This window comes from Bombus pascuorum, chromosome 7, assembly GCF_905332965.1.
Source record: "Bombus pascuorum chromosome 7, iyBomPasc1.1, whole genome shotgun sequence".
NCBI lineage: Eukaryota > Metazoa > Arthropoda > Insecta > Hymenoptera > Apidae > Bombus > Bombus pascuorum.
In genome coordinates this window covers 14,760,146-14,781,470 of record NC_083494.1, presented here as the reverse complement: position 1 = coordinate 14,781,470, position 21,325 = coordinate 14,760,146, and the positions used below count along the sequence as shown (strand labels likewise).

The 21,325-nt window shown below is 34.5% G+C and overlaps 2 protein-coding genes and 1 long non-coding RNA gene across 5 annotated transcripts; 2 read left to right on the top strand and 1 right to left on the bottom strand.

Moving 5' to 3' along the window:
* Nucleotides 1–163: 163 nt before the first annotated feature.
* On the bottom strand, nt 164–21,324 carry LOC132909335 (uncharacterized). Of its 3 annotated transcripts, XR_009658519.1 has the most exons (5): nt 21,171–21,324; nt 20,856–21,077; nt 20,392–20,562; nt 9,239–9,294; nt 164–1,227 (listed from the first exon to the last, which is right to left on the bottom strand). It is a non-coding gene; the product is annotated as an uncharacterized LOC132909335 (long non-coding RNA). The 3 variants fall into 3 exon arrangements; XR_009658518.1 differs by lacking the exon at nt 9,239–9,294 and having other exon boundaries at nt 166–1,227; nt 21,171–21,323; XR_009658517.1 differs by lacking the exons at nt 164–1,227; nt 9,239–9,294 and having other exon boundaries at nt 20,365–20,562; nt 21,171–21,322.
* On the top strand, nt 5,300–9,207 carry LOC132909317 (pancreatic lipase-related protein 2-like). Its single transcript, XM_060964089.1, has 9 exons — nt 5,300–5,388; nt 5,849–5,881; nt 5,955–6,049; nt 6,118–6,283; nt 6,796–6,944; nt 7,819–8,073; nt 8,364–8,552; nt 8,675–8,798; nt 9,076–9,207. Exons 3-9 carry the CDS (start codon nt 6,016–6,018, stop codon nt 9,110–9,112), a joined length of 954 nt encoding a protein of 317 aa, XP_060820072.1. The 5' UTR covers nt 5,300–5,388; nt 5,849–5,881; nt 5,955–6,015; the 3' UTR covers nt 9,113–9,207.
* Nucleotides 17,467–20,312, top strand: LOC132909315 (pancreatic lipase-related protein 2-like). The gene is made up of 7 exons (XM_060964086.1): nt 17,467–17,503; nt 17,580–17,745; nt 18,263–18,411; nt 19,008–19,262; nt 19,575–19,763; nt 19,902–20,025; nt 20,237–20,312. The coding sequence occupies exons 1-7, from the start codon at nt 17,482–17,484 to the stop codon at nt 20,295–20,297; spliced, it is 966 nt and encodes a 321-aa protein (XP_060820069.1). The 5' UTR covers nt 17,467–17,481; the 3' UTR covers nt 20,298–20,312.
* Nucleotide 21,325: the final 1 nt, after the last annotated feature.

The following is a 21,325-nucleotide window of genomic DNA, read 5'->3' as shown; positions in this document are numbered from 1 at the left end:
AGAACTTTTATTTCCACTCACTGCCTTTATTCAATTCCTTGAGTTGATTTGATCGATGTCGAGCAGAAGCCATCTTAATCCTTTCGCTGCGGGCGATTTCTTCGCGGCACTCCCGTTGAACGAGCCTTCACGCCAAAACAGTGCAAGCGAGAAAGATTGTCTGCGGTCGCGTTTACGTCTCACTGTAAAATCGAGCTGCTCTAACGGTATTTTTCGAAGAAAAAAATTTCCTCGAAACAAACTATTAATAATTTCTTAACACACTCACTTTTAATTACAATTTAGAAACGAATAACATTACAGAATATAATAATATGATATAATATAATACAATTGTACGATACTAATAGCTTTTAATAATGGTATTGCGTGTGGTATTTTTCGCAACATAGTATTTCACATAGGCCAACATTGCAAATCTCGCACTGGTATCGCAATTTGATCCACAGTTTCCATCGATCGATTGTAATCGACAACACACTTCAGCTTTTTAATTAATTTTTGCATGCGATAATGATGTTTCGTGTCAACCAATTCTTCATTGTGGAAAGAGGACAACATATACACTGCTCTCTTGTTTTATTGTTAATAAAAGGCTTGAGGATGTACAATACTCGTCGTATGTACAATACGTAATCTATAGCCGCTCGTAGTACGTCTTACGGATAGGATAAACGTCACTTTGTTTTAATACAAATATATGTTGCAGCAAATACATAAAGAAATTTTTGTAAAGTATGTTTAATTCGTTAAATATTATCATTTTAAATTAATTACATCTTTTACAGATAGAGTGAAACGACTGCGATAAGGAATTCACATAATCGCATTTCCAGCTATGCATATATTTAAATGAAACATGTGTTGCAATGACAATGAGTATTTGCGAATGTGAAGAATATTTATGAACATTTCTTTAGTATTTTTTTCTGTTTCATACTTCACTAACAAAGTAAGTACATATAATGTTTATTAAAAAAATATAATTTATCATATACTTAAGATAAAAAAATTTAACAAAAGTTATTAACCTTTTTGTAATCTTTAATCAAAATCATTCACAATGTCGAAAATTTCTTAATCCGTGAAATTTATCTTACTTTAATCGTTCGAAAAAGTTTAATAGGTCGTCGTGTTAACAAGTTCGTTTCTCGATTGTATCACAATTTTCATACTAACCTGTCTAATAAAATTTCTGAATCACCAGTAGCCGGTCGCCGCCATATCCTGAAAACAGACAAGAAATTTAATTAACGTGCGTCATATATAGTCCATTGAAACTGCGGTAAGAGTTTCATCGCGTGCTGTCGTTTCGGGAAATAGACGCAGAGCACGAAGGATATTTATGGAAGCGCTATCGAGTCCTCGAGGGGTTGGTTTCTCGTTTCTGTGCGACGGTATATTACGCACCGCTCCTAGGAGCCATGAAAATTCCATTACAATTACGCAAACATGTCGCCAACAACTTCGTTACCGCATCGATTAAACCGTGCACGGTTTCCTATTTCGTTAAGTAATTGTGTCCTGCAATCGATAAACGGTAGTTGCAAACACATGTACCAACGACGAACTTTTGTCCTTTCGTCTACTCAGCTATCATCTCATCAAAGCTCGTTGTACAAGCTTCCAGCAGCGCATATGCGTGCAGGTCGCCACAGCGAAAAAGACGTCTCCGTCCAAAGGAACGAGCGCCGTACGAGCTATGAATAATCACCTTCGAACTTATTGATATTTTCTGGAGAGTATGCCACGCGAAGCATGTGGTTCGCAAAAGTGCGAGTAGGACGCGGCGAGGATGAAGAAGATGCGCTGGAATCCTCGTCAAACCCACAAGCTCGATACGTGCAGTCTCCATGTGTACAGCTAATCGCGAATTCCACAATTTGCCACCTAACAGACGCACTATAATATTGTGATGGCATACGTAAAGCAATCCAGTGATCGCTTTGAAATGCTAACTTCGCTTTTTCCAAAACCTTCTATCTTGTAAATCTTCTAAATCGTGTTTCTAGCACTCGGTGTCGCGATGTTACGGTGATATTGGGGTGTTGCACTTTTCAAGAACGCGAACGAACGTCTTCGTACATCTATTTCATATCACTGTTCCTTGATCCGTGTTGGTTCTTTATATACTATCGCGAAAGCGTGGACCGTACGTGAGGAAGGTTACTATAGCAGAAGACAGAAAAGAAAGAGCGGTTCTATGTGTCGTGTAGTCGCGTTAATAAATCTTTGATCTTTCTACCTAGATGTAATAGTTTGTCGCCGTGGGACACGGGACAGGCGGGACAAGCCGTCTCGGGACGATTTTTTGAACTTATTTTCCTTGATTGAATTCGACAAAATAGTAATTAATAGTTTATTAACGAATAGATATTGTTTCGTTCACTCGCGGAGAGACGCGATGGCGAGGAAGCACGTCAACGGGAGTCGTAAATTCCCGTTACGATTAGACGATCGACGCCGCGAAACGATCGATCCCCTATTCCGATCAGGATAATAGAGGTAGTTAAATTGAATATGACACTGATATAACAAATTATAAGTTACAGTTTATTCCAACAACTTCGTAACGAATATAGTTACACTGGTGCGTATGTACAAGTAAAGTAGGTGACTGATCCAAAGGTGGAAACCCGGTCAAAGGTGTTGACCGTTCGAAAGATGCAAAATCAGTATGGTTCGGTGACGATGCTGTGGCGGAGGAAAGCTAGGCATGGGTGTGTCTAGCGCACGGAACCATCGGATTTGTTGATGACAATTTTGGCTAGGAAAGTGAGGGCATTAGACGTTGCTTCTGATTGGATAATAGACAGCTGGTGGACTAGGAAGGGTCTTAGCTGTCCTCGAGAGAAAGTCGCTAATGGAAGATACTGAACGCGAGAGAAATCAACTTCCCCATATCTTCCCGTAGTGGACAATAAACTATTCGGTGAAAGAATATTTGGTCGTTCTGAAGGACCTTAAATAAAAAATGAATGGAATTTATAGAGGGTACTTGAGACTATTAAGGGTACGCGATAAGGATGTGAAGACATCTGATTGCCATCCTGTCCGCGACGTGCGGCCCGGTCCAGCCAGAGAGTCGTAACGGCCGACGTAACAGATATGATAGCGATTAAAAAAGAATAAAAAATCACCACCATTCACCTTGATAGAAATGTAATTTTAATGTACCTGAGACATTATCGTTCATTTTTCATTATAAAAATTGATAAACATTGTACGTGTAATTGAATGAGAAATAAATGTTAAAAACCTAAATTGTTTTGAAGTATAGTCTTGCATGATAATATTTTATCCTGTGCTTGTTATCTTTATACCAAACGTTAGATGTATTAAATGAGATTACATAATACTCTTTATAAAAATTCCTTCGTAAAGGTTGTATCGTTATCATCATCAACTGCTACTAGATAATACTCTCTCATCTGACGAATGAATTTTACCCTTTGATGTTAGATTTACAGGACTCTTTGAAGTACACAAAGTACTCTTATACCTTACTTATCTCTCCACTATTTCTTTTTCTCCAAACAATATTTTCTACAAATCTCCATAATCTACGCTGGTAAAACCTTACGTTTTAAAACTCAATTCTGGTCTTGATAAAATTATCCAGCCATCTTACTTTCTTAAGAATGCTGTCCGTAATGACCCGATAACCTGTAACGACCTGATAACGTTCAATTTTTTACGTCGATTAAAATCAATACCCGAGAACGCGAGATGACACGTAAGTGGAACAGTTTCCACTTGTTCCATAAGAAACAACGTATTATATTTACGTTGAAGAAGGTACATATTTTTGTTGGCATTCTACCTACATCAATGGTTAATTCATAAGAGTTGTTACATCCAAGATATCATCATTCTTACTAGTGAACCGAAGATAAGGAAAGATTGTTTCGAGTAATACAATGAAAGAACAAATAGCAAAACAGAGTTCGAGATGAAACGACGTAAAAGAGATTTGTCTATGATAATTTATGGTAAGCCATCGTCTGCGTGTACAAGTTTCGAATCAACAAACACGCTGTAAATTACTACGCTGCGACTATCCTAAATTAGTTCGTAGCATTGTCTCACAGTATGATGTCTCACAGAATTGTTGTTGTCAATGGAAGGAAACTGGAACCAGTGCCCCAAAAAAACACTTTCAGGCTCTTAGGGGATGACGTATATATTTGGAATTTCAATTATTATCGAAATATCAGATGATTAATATATGCCATAAAACAGGAATTTCAGAGAAACATTTAAAAAATAATTAAACTGAATGGGAGCACGGGTTAGTTCTGATGGAAATCTCGCATTGTTATTATAAATTCTCCATGTCAACCATCGATGGTCACATCTCTTTCTAAGGGAAACGAGTTAACAGTGATTTCGTGAGTCTAGAAAACGACGAACGTTCGATGATCGCTTGAAGGTATGCAATTTTTTAATCGTTCGTATCTCTAAAATTATTTAATCAACGAGTATCCACATACAATATTTCGAACCTAGCGTAATCAGTAAAATGACGTGTGAAGTCTACGGTGAAATATATTTGACAGTCTTTGGAAATTTAAGATAGTCTCGAGCATAAAGCTTGTTGGAAAAATAGTTACTTTGTCACGAAATAAATTATTTTTAATGACAGTTTGCACGATAGTACGATTCATATTAACGATGCTACAACAATTTCGATTCTATAACAATCTATGAAGAAAACGATGCTTAGTCTCTGAATAGTTTAATCTTTTGGCCGTCTAATCACGGGTTGTAGTAATTTTTTCTAAAAACAACTAAAATGAGGAAGAAATCGTGAATTACAGTTTTGGATCTGAAAATTTTCAAGGATCACAAAATCGCAAGTCATGGATGAGATAATAACGATTATGGTAATTTCCTGTAGAAACAATTAGACCGAAAAGGAATCGTAAATTGCAGTTTTAGATGGATCTTACAATTTTCAGACGAATTCTTACAATTGACGACAGATCGTGAGTGTAATTATCGAAAATATACTGACACGTGTACCGAAAAAGAAACGAATTCTGTTATTATCCATGATGATGATAATTCACCTTAATAACGAAAGGTGCTGCAACATCTGATTACGATCTCTCGTCTAAAAAAATTGCAAACACCTGTTTATTACGTAATTAGTATCTACCGATTGTTTCGAAAACCTTAGAGCTATTAATTCATTAACTAATCAATTAAAATAGTAGCTATTAAGAACAATTTACGTATGACCAAAATTTCCATCATAATGAATTACGTACAACGTTCACATCTGTTCACAGACGGTCCAAAAAGCTTGAAACAGATATAAATAACTAATTCGTGGCGATATACTTCATTGAATACATAGTTCCCTTACGGAGTAACTTGTAGCAGGTAAGCAAAGTAAGACTAAAATAAGCGATAGCTTCGATAAAAACACAGAGCAGATAATTAATTTTAGATACAGCACTATTATTGTTCCTTGTATTACTCGAGATAGTTACGTACCGTTTGACTTCAGATCCAAATTTTGAACAGTTTAAAAAGAAGCTTAACATTCAAAGTGAACAAATTTAAATTATCTATTTTCGAGTGAATATAAATATTTGAAGCAAACGTGGTCAAATCAAAGATTCAAAATAAATAGCAGAATTCAGATTTTGGAGAATTAAAAGATATTTTAGTACATATAATATTACAAAATTTATACATATACTTCTAAGAAATAAATTAAATTATACTTAAAGCAAGTAATTAAATATCTTTGCAATTAACTTAACTTAACTTCGTACTTAACATCGTGCTTCCTTTAAGATGAAACAATTCACCTTAATTTTCTAACTATTTGTAGAAGATTCATCGGTGTGAGTCGGCCATCATTCATCAGGTGAGTATCAGTTTCTTATCAATTGTGCAGTGCTTGAGTAAATAATCATTGTTTCGTTCAAACCTATAAAAAGAAGCGGTAAAAAAAGGAAGCTGAGAAGTCGATCTATACCGCGGTGCGTATAGCGAATCACGATGACAGCCATGGTAAATGCATCATTAGTACTGTGTTAGTATCAGAATATTTTTCGATCGAGAAAAATCGAATAACTTAGTACGAAAGACATTTTTTTTCAGTTTATCCTACGTTGCTTTCGACGTTGAGAGAAGCCAATTATACGATTCTACCAAACAAAGAAGGAAACCCGGCTCTGGTTAAACTCGATAACGCTTTACTAAGTGAAGCAGACTTGCTCCTTTTCGGTGCCAATGTGGAAACGATCAGTTTCACGCTTTACACGCAGTTAGAATTATTTCATATTAACCTCCTTCTTTATAGAAAATTCTTATATACATTTTGTACATTTTTGTCGTAAATCTACTTACGGGAATTATTACCTTTAATTTTTTAAATCACAGCAAAACACCGTAACGAATTATATCTTTTCTTCTTAACGTACAATCAGAGTTCCTATTCAAGCAGGTTAAATTTTAAGAAAATAGGAAGCTGCGATTTAATGTTATAAAATTTGCTTTATCCATAGGGACGCATAGCTAGAGAATTTTTAACCCTGTTACATTCTTTCGATCATTTTTAACCCAATTATATCTTTCCAACGTTAGAAAACATGTTCGATTTGAACTTAATATACGAGAAAGCTATTTTGTTCGCTAAAATCAGAGTAAGACCGAAATGTGCAAAAATGTGCAAAATGTGGGTTAAAACTTTGTTTCCAGCGAACAAACAACTGTGTTACATGAATATACATTCGAAATACGTTTAACAGCTTCGCTTAAACATACTATTTATTCTAGAAAAAACAGTAAAAATGGTGAAGTCCTAAACTTAAATGACGTAAACTCGGTTCGAAAGAGTAATTGGAACGCAAACAGAGAAACCATCCTAGTCACTCACGGTTGGAATAGCAACGGTCAATCTGAATCGTGTACGCTCGTACGCGATGGTAAGTAAAGTATCATCGATGTAATAGAATAATTACACCGTGAGCTAAAATTCGTGTCAGATAATTAAAGTCAGTAGAGATCGTGTGATTCGAAAATAAAAAATTGGGAACAGCGAAATTACGTTGCCCGTTTGACCTTACGAAAAAATCGAGTTTGGAAGCTTGGCAAGACTATGACAAGACTATGACAAGCAATACTACAAGATATATTGACCTATTCGAAGCTTCCTGTGAGTTTTATCTTTTACGTAAAATTATGCACATTATACAGGCTAATGACCGAATATTTTAACGCCACGAAATGCAAATGAAATTTCTGGTTTCTCTCGTCTCGAAATGGTATAACACGAGACATTTGATAATATAATGTATAATTATCGATCGTATAGAAGCAGACAATTAGTGCGAAATTATTCTACGTGCGAAAAATAAATCAAAACTATAGAATAAAATTTGTTCGCTTTAAAATTCGTTTTCGAAAAAATTCCATTTGTCAAGTATACGTGATCGAACGTATTCGAAGTCTATCTTCTTCAAAACGTGGCCTTAAACGGGACAACTTTATTCTATTTTTTGGGCCTGTTTTTAAATCTAGAAAAGTATTCTATGATATATATCTAATCGGGCATAGATATCTATCGTAAAGCTCTAACAAATTTTAATTCGTTTGTTATTAAACATCGTGAGACAGGTACGATAACGAAAAAATAACAGATTTATATTAAAAATACTTCGAAACTAAACATAGTAAAAATTATTCAATTTGCATAGGACATCAGCAAGTATCCTGCTACTTGCGAGCAGCATATCTTTGATATTTTATATTATATTTTAATGTTATGACAAGCAATAATCTTTTTTTTGTTGTTTTCAGCTTTCCTTAAGGTCCGTGACTGCAACGTCATTGTCGTCGATTGGAGCAAGATAGCAGATCACAAGGATTACATCGCTGTTGCAAAGAACGTACCACGCGTAGCTAGCCACGTAGCTAGTTTCGTGAATTTCATGCGAACTAGCGCTGGTTTGCGCACGTCCAACTTGAAAATTATTGGACATTCTCTCGGTGCTCATGTCGCGGGCTTGTGCGCACGAGAGGTAGGAAAATTGAGCCGAGTGGCGGAAGTTGTCGGTAAGTAACGATATATTATTAAAGTGGCATTCTAAAGTTCTCGAAGAAACATCAATAGCGTTGATTTTAACGTCAAGTTGAAAACGTCAGATTGATTTGGTTTTGCAAATGAAAAATAAGCAGAAAGATAAATGAGGTTCACAACCTTGGACGATAAATTTAAAAATGTCAGAAATATGTTTACATTATGTTAACTGGAAAGGAAACGTTTTTAAAAACATCATCGTACAACAAAACGAAATTATGATACAGTAAATTATACTTAAATCCCTAAATATTTGTCATTTCAGCGCTCGACCCTGCCAAGCCATTGTTTGAAAACAAAAGCGCCGGTGAAAGAGTCGATGTATCGGACGCGCAAAATGTTCAAGCTATTCACACATGTGCCGGATATTTGGGTATGGATATCTCTATTGGTACTTCCGATTTCTTTGCCAACGATGGAAGACATCAACCAGGATGCGGCGATGATTTGTTAGGTAAGTAATATGCTTACAGAATCGTCTGTTACTGATCATTTTCGATGTAAAAAATATTATTTGCGCGGTTGTGTGCGCGCGCTTGTATATGCGATACTAAAAATGAATTTTATGAAACACAGGATCTTGCGCACATGGACGCAGTTACCAATACTTCAGTCAATCTGTTATGAATCCAAAAGCTTTCCACGGTGTAGCTAACAATGGTGCAACAGCGTACATGGGTGGTGCTACCCTCGATCCTAAGTAAGTTTTATTTTACTACTGTTACTGATAAATTATGAAGCTTTAGGCATTTCCGGGAAATTTAAAGAATGCATAGAATACAAATAAATAATGGACAGTACATGTTATAATATTTAGAAGGTGAAAATTCTTGCCTACGTCGTACACTTTTACCTGAGTTCATAAAAGTATGAATTTGCATAAATACTTGAGAGCGAATTGCTAAATATATCTGTTTAATTATTTCTTAAAATTTAATTTAGTTAGCTGGTGCTAATATATGTTAATTTCTTTACAGAGCTAGGGGAACCTACCACTTCAAAACTAGCAATTAATATGCTTATGCGTATTTCAATAATTGTAAAGTACTTGTACAAATTAAGAAATAGATTAAGAAATAAATAGCATTCGATCTTACTATGGCTTGAAATTTTTATAAAAGAACTTTTATTTCCACTTACCCCAACTATATTCTCGGCTATAGCGATGCCCGCAGCCTCGCCAGGAACAGCGTCATCTTTACAAAAATTAGTTTCAATTGTTAATATTCATCTTCTTGTGCTAAGATTGTAAGTGTACATTTTTGTATTGTTCCAAATTGAGATAAGAGAACAATAGAGCGACTTATAGTTGCTGTAGACTAAGATCGACTTTCATCGAAGTTTCAAGTTCTGAATAAAACGTGAGAAAAGATACGACGTGATAGTAATTTAACGCATTAAATAGCGGCTTTAACCGATACGCAATAAAACTAAAAGGACCGTCGCTAAATATTAGGTTGTCCGATAAATTTCTTTCGTTTTACGAGGACATAATAATCGCACAAGGTTTTGTTTTATATTATTTTTGTTCTGTTGAGATAAACACCGCGACATTTCACAAACTTGGCTTCACGTTTGTACGAAGGTACACTGTTGTAAAAAACATGTTTGCGAAAGAAAGACACTTTCCGGACAACCTAATCTTCACTTTCTGTCAGAATGATTGTAAATTTCCCTGTAATATTTATTTTTTATCTTTCCAACTAGTAGAAACGAACTTCAATCACGTAATGGCAATTTCCCGCGGCAAACAAATATGCAACAATCCATTTAAACAATTTCCAGGTATTAAAACAATTTATCCATTTATATGATTTTTGGTATCAGTTTACTTTTCTTATTCGATCGTGTCGAGTACAAAGAAGCATTTACGATTTTCGCTAGTCTTTGCGGAACACGCGAAATCGATCAGCGAGTATGTCACACACTCAAGGAAACCAAGAGTCCTGTTTTGCGGCCAAGTTTCAGGACAAAATACAACACACACAAGAATACACAAAAATCACGCACCAATGCGACTTAAACCCAAAAAAACAAAAAAATAAACGCAAAAACCGAAAATCCACGACACATATTAGACCATGGCTACGTCGTACCGACGCGTATCGGTACTTTTGCCTAAACACACTATACTCAATTCATTGTTTATTGTGAATCTCAAAAATGTACAAAAAATCAAATATTGGCTAAATAAACTATTTAAAAAAAAAAAAAAAAAAACACTCAAGGAAGCCAAGAGTCCTGTTTTGCGGCCAAGTTTCAGGACAAAAATACAACACAAACAAGAATACACAAAAGCTCCGCTGCCCTGCGGCTTAAATCCAAAAAACAAAAATAAACACAAAAACCGTAAAACCACGACACATAATATACTATATATACATACTATATATACTATATAACACACTTTCCTCAAATTCATTGTTTATTGCGAATTTCAAAAATGTATAAAAAAACAAATCTTGGCAAAATAAACGATTTAAAAAAAAAAAAAAAACACTCAAGGAAACCATCCGCTCAGTAACCAGATAGACCGAACACCCTGCATGCCACATCTGTTGAAACAATAACTAAAAAGGCCCCTCCAAAGGGACTAGACCCGCGGTAGAAGGACCTTCCTAACCAGCGCTAAAACAGTCCGTTGTAGCATCTCGAGTCAGTCTGTCTTAACATTCCGAAGCACGCTGTTGTAACCGTCACTCTGTCAGATTTCTGCAATAAATCTCATCGTCGCATACGAAGTTCTATTTTCTTCACCCTATTCGTGAAAGAATCATTTCGTTCGAACCGCGACGCGAGGAGATCACCGGCGATCCGTTGATTTCGCGATCTTTTGTGTCTCCGACGTGACAAGTACGTCAAGTGGATTTTCCACTATGCGTCTAGCACGGCAACATGTATGAGTAGAAATTTTCTATTTGCTAGGCATATAATAATGTTTGGCAAAAATATAGCGTTATAAGATGTGCTCTTAAAGGAAATGCCTCACCTCGCAAGATTACACTTTCAGATGGTACGTTTAACACATTTCCTTCCAGACCTGTCTTTAAATTCGGATTGTCAAAATTTGCACCATCTGATCGACTTTCTCAGCTTCCAACATTTGCGATAATGTGATGCAGTATTCGTGATGAACTAACACCGGCAGTGCAACGTGATATAACTCTTCATGCGACTTATGATAGATGTATGCAAAAGTTGTAGTCTTTTTTTCAAGTGTTCACGTATAATTACTTTTAATTGATACAATTTCTTGTCTTTTCCTGCAACTATCTGAAACGACAGGTTCGTGATCGATTGGTGTCCATAACCTCGCGAAACAGCGAGCGCGATGACGATAACGTTGGGTCGCACGTGGCTCTAATCGCTGATTTATGTCCACTTTCGAAATACGAAAGAGTTCCAATGTTATTTCGTCACAACGAAATTTGAAATTCGACAGAAAGCTAGAATTCTTTCAGCTATTTCTCCGAAATTTTGAGTAGATAATTTTTTTTTTCTAAAACTACCTACAGTACACAAGAAACTAATGATGTAATAAAAACGTAAATTTCGCCTTAGAAGCTAAGCGATTTGAGAGAAGACACTATTTATATTATACTTAGTCATTTTTCCACAACCTTGACAGCTCAATGTATAATTAATCTTCCGAAGATAAATTCATTGCGGCAATGAAGCGTGTAAAGAAGCAAAAAAATCATTTTAAATTTAAATACGATCTTTAAGCTGTAGTAATTTATCAATTCCCGATGAAACTTTGATAAGTTGATATCGAATTGATTAAAGTAAAGTCATTCTTCTCTAAAAGAAACAAATAATCGTGCAAGGCAGAGATTATGTCTTAATACAATATTTCTTTTAGATGTCAATTTAATTAAATGCAAACTTCATTCACTAATCCTCGTATGATCGCTCAATAACAACGTGCGCGTTTCACTCCACCTGAATTTTGATCGAGAATAGCACACTGTTTCAATAACGATATAAATAACTTTATAAATAGTCACTAGAAATGAAAGAAATACACGACAGCAACGACCTGCTGGTTCGTAATTGAAACAGAAACTCCGACACAACTGTGACTCGATGAGACCATCAAAGAGTAACAAAAAATAGCTTGTTTTATCTCGAAGATTATTAAACAAAGAGCTTAATAATATAAATGGTTTGTATTGTAACACTGTCCTATGTTACGTAACATAACAGCGTTTCGACAAAAGTAGACGATCTCTATTAGGTCGTCCGAAAAGTTTCTTTCGTTCTATAAAGAAATAATGGATATGCAACATTTTCCGTTTTGTATTATTTTATCAGATACGTATGATCCATTTTGTTCTATCAAAATAAAGATCACAACGTTCGACAGATTAGGTTTCATGTTTGTATAAAGATGCGTCGTTGTAAAAGACGTGTCTGTAAAAGAAAGACAACCTAATACATAATTTTTACAAATACCAACTTTAATCTTGTTCTTTATTCTACTTTATTGTTTCGTTTAATGCACTTCACGATGATGGACGTTTTCACATAATCGTCGTTTTTGGGAAGAGATTGTTTTAAAAACAATGTTCTTATTCGAACGATCGTTTCTTTATTTATTGAAATACTGGAAATTCTACCTTCTTTCGCAAGTATTACAAATCCTGTTGATAAAAATCTCGAGCTCTTACAAATAATTTAACCCTCTCTTCAAGTACCTGTTCTTGAACAATACTGGGCACACGCTCGGTTAAACACTGTGTATAAATAGAGCCACGATGATACGATAAACGTACGCCAGACAATACGTTAACATCGAACGGTGATCACCTACGATAAGCTATCTATTGAAAACCTTCGCGAATCTTTTGATCTCGCAAGCACGACTTATCGTCTTAAAATCTCAAATAAAAAATAATCAGGAAATCAACGACAGTGATCTTCTGCGTAGAAACTTCCGATCCGATAAAACTGAAATCTCTCGTCAACTCGGATCAATATTTAGATACGGTAGGATGCTGATTATCGAGATAGTCAACAATATGAGACGAAAAGAAACACAAATAATATGAATCAGGTTGATACATTATACCGGGACGTCTAAAAATAAATGACATTTTAACGTTTCTTCCTTAAATAAACATCTTTTTTTATTTACTAGATTATTTACAATCAATTCTCATACGGAATTTTAAGTAAATTTTTTGGCGTGATACTGTAACTTGGATTATAAAAGTTTATAATATGTTTGATTATAGTTGAATCTAATGCTTCGATCTAAGGGGTATCTCCTTTTTAATCTGCGAATCTGATCCGTCGTGTTAAATAAATGGGTAATTAATTAACTCCTATATTATATCTGTTTCTGAACTTGGATATTTCTTCTTTGACTGTGGGTGTCTGAAGGTCGCGATGTATCGTTTCGTTGGTAACATACCAAGGTTCATCTATTAAGGATCTTAGGATCCCCATAGTTGGATCCCATAGGTCCAAATAGGTTTCAATATGTCTTTGTATAGCATTATTTTACTCTGCATGTTTAAGTTGCAGTGTCTACCAAAGAGCCAGTAGAACTTTTTTAGTTTTTTTTTCAGTTTTTGGGATTTATCTACGATGTGCCGTAATTTTTGACTACTACCATGCCCAGATATCTGACTGAATCTTTGTTTGGTATTAGAATTTTATTTATGGTCACCTGTGGGCATTTGTGGAACCGTTTTTCCATAAGGTCTAGACCTCGCTGGACAGTTGAGGAAGCAATCATCGGGTCTAAGTGGGATGATAATAAAACTGTGTCATTAGCAAATATCGCTGTTGAATAAACACGAAGTGCAAAATCCAAATTTTTTCGCATAATATTTAACGTAGCCTTACTTTCTAACAAGACTAAATAAGATAAGGCTACGTTATAAAATTTTTTATTTTAAATGAGCAAAATACCTTGGTTGTCCGAAAAGTTTCTTTCGTTTCATAAGGCGATGATAAATAAACAACAACTTCTGTTTTATATTATTTTATTGAATTAGCTATGATCCATTTCGTTATATTTCCATTATTATGTTCGTGCATAATTCAATACACTAATATAAAACAAAAACCATTATGCGTCTATTATTTCTTTATAAAACGAAAGAAACTTTTCGAACAGCCCAATAAAAAGGAGAACGTTGAATGATAAAGTTACACGGTGTATACTCAGGAAGGACTGGACTGTTAAAAATTTCAAAATACAAAATTCCTCTTCATTTATAGATCATAATAGTTCAGAAAAATTCTAATAATCACTGTAAGAAACACAGCAAATATATATTTGAGTAATCGCTAGAAGGTATATGTCGAGACGCGCGAATGCGAGTTATGCGTAGAATATCAAACTTGCGGAAAAGACAGCGATAGTTAGCTGGTCACTTTGAGGGATTCGCATTCCGCAATGTCATATTGATTCCACTGATTCTTTATTGGTACTCACCTGAACACCTAGAGGAGTCCTATACTTACGACCGAATATAATCATTTGTAATTCATAATAAACCTGAAAACATTGAATCTTGATAACTCGTATTCCTCATTTTATAAAAATATCACGTTATATTTTAACAATTTAATATCTAGTTATAATATATATATATAGTATATAAATTTTTGTAGGAATACGAAAGTAAATCATATTCTAACGCGAGGCTTTTATTTTTCTATGTGTACTGATAGCATTAGACAAGCAGATAAATTTCAAAATATACAGAATATTGTTTTCTAAAGAACAATATACGCACCAAATATCAATATTGAATCGGCACAAGTAAATAATTTGTATTTAGCACGCATTTCTATTGTTTATCCGCAGCTGAGGTATAATTTGTAGAAAAAAAACATACGAAGTGTATAATTTATGAAAAGGAAACTTAATAATAAATTTCAATGTCCTTAAAATTCTATTAAAAACAAGGACCGAGTGTTTTTCTCCTTAGTTTATATTCAAGTTTAATAATTTTTACACAGTTACATAAAAATTATACGATGGAATTAATAGAAAAAATTAATAATTCAAAGGAATCTACGTAATTTTTACAAACACATTCTTCCAACTAATCATTAATTCATTACCTCTCCAAAGAAAGAAAAAAAGGATCCTTTCGTTTATCGCTCACATAGTTTTCTTTTCACTTTGTCTTTTATCGTATTATGGAAACATATAAAAACATAGAATCTGAAGAACATTCGTCTCCGTTACACTTATCTTAACGTATTTACCTAGAAAAAACCTATAGGCTTCTCAAGAAATCGAGAATGATAATTCGCATGATCTTAAAGAATATTTCGAAGAATCGTCATGTAACAGCGACGAGATTTATACGTGGATAAACATTTTCATCGATATTACCTGAAAAATACATTGTAATTTTTTACTCCAACGATAACGAGGTAGCACGAGACGAAATTAGGTCGGAGACAGGTGAAACAACGCTGACAAATCGATGGGGTTAGTCCTGCACCTATCTTTTCGTCGCCAGTATTTGCGAAGGAGAATCTGGCAAATAAATGAGCCAAAATTATGCACGAGTCTCTCTAGGAAAATATGGCATTGCTCGCAACGAAGAATTACGATGAAAAATAACTGCAACCAGTCGTTGAAAAAAGACCCTTAGCGGATAACGCATATAATTGGAATTCTAATTATTATCCGAATATCGGGTACCTGACACGTGCCATAAAGCACGAATTTCCGAGAAAAATAAAGAAAGATACTTAACCATAATGGGAACAAGGCTGAGATGATTAATATTAGGTCAGTTCTGATAGAAATCTCGCATCGTTATTATAAATCCTACGTGTTAAACATGAAAACAGACACATCTCTTTCTAGAGGAAACGAGTTAACGATGATTTCGTGAGTCTGAAAAAGCAAACGCCCAACGATCGTTTGGAGGTGTGCAATTTTTTAATCGTTTACATCTCTAAAGTTATTTAATCAACGAGTGGCCACAACCAATATTTCAAACCTAGAGTAATCAACAAATGATGTGTGAAGTTCACGGTGAAACAATTTCGAATAATGCCCTGCTTGGTCTTTCGAAACTTAAGATATTCTCGAGCATAAAACTTGTTAGGAAAATAGTTACTTTATCACGAAATAAATTATTTCTAATGACAGCTCCGACGATAGTACGATTCATATTGATAATGCTACAATAATTTCGATTCGATAACAATCTATGAAGAAACCGACGGACAGCCTGAATTGTCTAATCTGATCGTTTAATCACAAGCCACGGGTAAGATAATAACGACTATCGTAATTTTCTGTAAAAAAATCTAGAGTGAAAAGAAATGGTAAATTACAGTTTTCGATGGGCCTTACAATGTCCAAGAAGCGATTCCTGAGAATGTGAAAACACTTGTTCCGAAAAATTCGAGAAACAAATGAGTTCTATTATGATCCATGATGATTATTCATAGTAAGGAAAGGTACCGCGAGGCTACATCATTTGATTACGATTCCTCGTATATTTTTTTAAAAATTACAAACACCTGTCTACTAGGCACGCAGTTAATACTTATCGACTGTTCAAGGAACTTTAAAGAATAGCTATTAACAGCTATTTATGTATAACCAGAATTTCCATAATAATTTATTATGTACATCGTATATTATTCACGTTGTTTCACAGATGGCCCCGAAAGCTCAAAAACGAATATAAAGAAATGTCACAATGCGTAATACTTCATCGAGTAGTTTTCTTAACGAGATTCTACCAGGTGAGCGAAAGTAAGACTAAAGTAATTGATAGCTCCAATTAACAAAAAAAGAAGACACTAACTTCAGAGATATGAACGTTATTGTTTCTCGCATTACTTGTACGTGCTATTTAACTTCAAATTTAAATATTGAACAGTTTAAAAAGAAGCTTAACACTGTAAGTCAACAAATATAAATTACCTAATTTCGAAGTAATGAAATGAATTTCCTAAATACTCGCGAAGCGAATAGAAAAATTTAAAACAAACATATTTTAAAGTATTGCTAAATCAAAGATTCAAAATATAAATATTAGAATTCAAATTTTGAGGAACTAATTAAGAAATTCTAATACGTATAATACGTCTAAAGAATAGGTAAAACAAATAATTAAATATCTTCGCACTTAACTGAACTTAACTTCGCACTTAAGACCGTGCTTTCGTTAAGAATAGAAGATCACGCTATTTTTCTAACTACTCGTAGTTGATTCGTGAGTGTGACTCGGTATTAATCCATCAATCGAGTATCAGTCACTTATCAACTGTATAATACTCGAGTGGATTACCATTGTTTCCCTTAAACCTATAAAAAGAAGCGGCAAAACGCGAAAGCCAAGAAGTCGGACTGTTATATTGCGGTGTGCGTAGTGAGCCACGACACAGCAATGGCAACTGGAATAGCATTAAGTTCGTATCAGAATATTATTGGATCTAGGCATAGAAAAATCGAGTAACTGATTAATGAAAAAAAATTTCTTTTCAGTTTATCCTGCGCTGCTCGCGGTGTTAACGGAAAACAATTATACGATTTTTTCGGATGAAACGGGAGTGCCATATCTGATTAAAATCGATAACTCTCCACTAACTGAATTAGAACTTACCGTTTTAGGTATCAATGTGGAATCGATCAGTTTCAACCTTTACACACGGTTAGAATTATTTTCTGGTAACTTTCTTATCTATTGAAAATATCTTATGTACATTTATGTATATTCTTGCATATTTCAGTTTTCCACGAGTGCATAAAAATGCACCATCTGAGATAAACTAAACAAAAAATATTTAAAATTATTTGATGGATCAGAAAAGTAATTTGTACTAAACTAATTATAATAAAGCTAATCTGTTCGCTATGAAAGATCGCTATAATAATCGCCTGTCAGTCTACCCCTATGCACGAACTATAGAGAACTATAGAGAACCTTGCATGATATTGCAATGATCATTTTCAACGTATTACATTAAAAAGAATCTTCAGTTTGAGCAAAACGTGTCTTATCGTTATTCATCAATCTTCTATTCTATGTTAAAACATTACAGTTGCTCTTCGTTTGCCAAAATGAAAATAAGTCCGCAAAGTAAAAAATGTTTTTTGCAGAGAAGAAACAATTACAAGTCATCCCGTGTTCGACGAATTAACATTGAAAAATGTAATTTTTATTCTAGAGATAACCCTACAAGTGGCGATGTGCTAAATCTAAACGACATAGTCTCTGTACGAGAGAGTCATTGGAACCCGCACAGGGAAACCATCATAGTTACTCACGGTTGGAATGCCGATGGTCAATCTTCGTCATGTACACTCGTACGCAATGGTAAATAAGTTTCATCGGCGTAAAAAATACACTGTGAGCTAAAATTCGTGATATAACTAGAGTTTTTCTTTTTTCGTTTTTTTTTTTTTTTTTTTTTACAATTTGTCCTGAAGGACATTTGGTAAAGTGTTATATCTTATTGGTGAGAAAAAAAATAAAATAAAAATAAATATAGCATGTGGGTGGCTACCCCCAGCGGGGTGCCAGCTTCGTTTTTTCTAAGTTATATCTTTTATGAGGTATATAACTAAAGTGAGAGGAGATTTTGTGACTCGAAATAAGAATAAAAGAAAGAACAGCGAAATTACGTTGGAAATTTTATTTTTTGATTTTCATCTTATTTCGAGACATAGAATCTTCCTGACCTTATCGAGTTGAACTTAATCAATGTTTTACATTATAAAACAAATATATAAGGCACGTACATTATAAGACGGACCGATGAAATAGATTTATAACAAAACATTTAGAAAATAAGAGTAGTAAAAAGTATTCGGTTCGTGGTGAATATCAAAGGGTGTGCTACAACTTACGAACGGTAATGGTTATATTTTTAATATTTTAATATTATGACAAACAATATTTGTTGTTTTCAGCTTTCCTTAATGTCTGGGATAGCAACGTCATTATCGTCGATTGGGGAAAGATAGCAAAAAACCTGCTTTATTCCGTCGTTGCAAAAAGCGTACCACGCGTCGCTCTCCGTGTAGCTGATTTCGTGAATTTCCTACAAACTGGCGCTGGTTTACGAACGTCTAAACTGAAAATTGTTGGACACTCCCTCGGTGCTCATGTCGCAGGCTTAAGTGCACTAGAGATAGGAAGTTCGAGCCAAGTCGCGGAAGTTATCGGTGGGTAACGATATATTGGTAAAATGGTATTCTAAAGTTCTCCACGAAGATCGAGGAGCGCAGTTTTTAATGTCACATCGGAAACAATAGAATAGATTGATTGAGATTGGCAAATGAAAGATAAACAGAAAGATAAGTGAAGTTTTCAAGTGTGAAGGATAAATTTTTAGAACATCGAAGATATATTTAGATTAATTTCACTCGGAGAAAAGTAATTTTTAAGTCTTTATACATTTTAAGGCAAATTGATTTTATATCCGGTAGTCATGATACAGTAAATTATGCTAAATCCCTAAATATTTGCCATTATAGCACTCGACGCTGCCAAGCCAATGTTTGAACACAAAGGACCCGATGGAAGAGTTGATAAATCGGACGCGAGAAATGTTCAAGTTATTCACACATGCGCCGGATATTTAGGTCTGGATGCCTCTGTTGGTACTTCTGATTTCTTTGCCAATGATGGAAGAAATCAACCAGGATGCATTAATGACATTATAGGTAAAGAACATACTATAGAGTCTCGAGTTACTAACAGGTATCAATTGAAAAGATATTAGTTGCGCACTTTGTGTGTGTGTGTGTGTATGCGCGTGCGCGCGTGTGTGCAATATTAAATATAAATTTTATGAAACACAGGAGCTTGCTCACATTCACGCAGCTACGAATACTACAGTGAATCTGTTATGAATTCAAAAGGCTTCCTCGGTGTATCTCAGAATGGTGCAATGGCATACATGGGTGGTCCTACCCTTGACCCAAAGTGAGTTTTATTCTACTACTGTCATTAATTTATGATTGCGGAGCGTTACGCATTTCCGAGAAATATGAAGATACGCAAATGCATAGAATGCAGATATCCAAAATACAATACTTATTATAATATTTAGTAGGGAAACATTTTTCTTTGGGTCCCACTCTTTTTAATATTAATTTAATTATCTGATATTAATACATATCAATCTCTTTTACAGAGCTGAAGGAACCTACACGTTCCAAACTAACAAGCAGTATCCATATGCACTTGGTGGATAAAGTTATTCATATGAATATGTAACATATTTATTCAAGTTGAGAAATAAATAGCAATCATCGAAATATGTGTAAACAAACTTTTATTTTGACTTACCTCAACCATATCCTCAATTGCTTGCATTGATCTGGATCCAAGAATGATCATGCCTATAGCGGAACCCTTGTCCCATAATAATATCACTTTGATAAAGGCTCAATTTCAAATATCCACAAGCGATCCTGTAGCAGCCAAACTCAATCTTAAACAGCTCCAGTGACAGGTCATCTATAAGAAAATCATTCCAGATTATAAATGTACCATATCCCACAGTTTCAAATTGATATAAAGAAACAATAATATTATTTTATTCAATCCTATGTATATAACGTTAATTTTATGTCTTTAATTTTACTCTCTACATGTAATATTTGATATTTTAACTATTAATAAACTGTGATCTATAAGTTCAAGTTTACTATTCCCTGCTTTATCTTTTGATTTGTCTCTTCATTGCTCAACACGCATTTACTTTACTGCTCCATTGATTCCATGACTACGATTTTTGCAGATCATTATACCTCATTCTGTGCGTCCTTCAACTGGGCGTGTAAGTAATCTGTAATTGCTGTCCCATGGTTTGCATGAATGAACCCTAGCACACAAGCCACTACTTTGGGAACAATCAGCTCCTGCACCAGTATCTCATAGTACATAAGATTGCATTACAGCTAGGAATTCTTGTTCATGATGTCTGTCAACTACCTCTAAGGATGCCATTGCTGTTAATTTTGTCCATATCTCTGAAATGTAAAATAAAATAAAATAGAAACTAAATATGATCTTTAAGAATATAATTCGCATAAAATCAGTTGAATACAACGAGCTATATTTACCTCAGAAATTGGTAGCTGGTAATTCCATAATGCGTACATGCATTCGCCAAAATAACAAATATAAACTCACGAATCCAATAAACAAATTTAACTGTAATATGATGAACTCTGTTTTAATAGCTACCACACCTACTACACTAACTATCACACTAAAA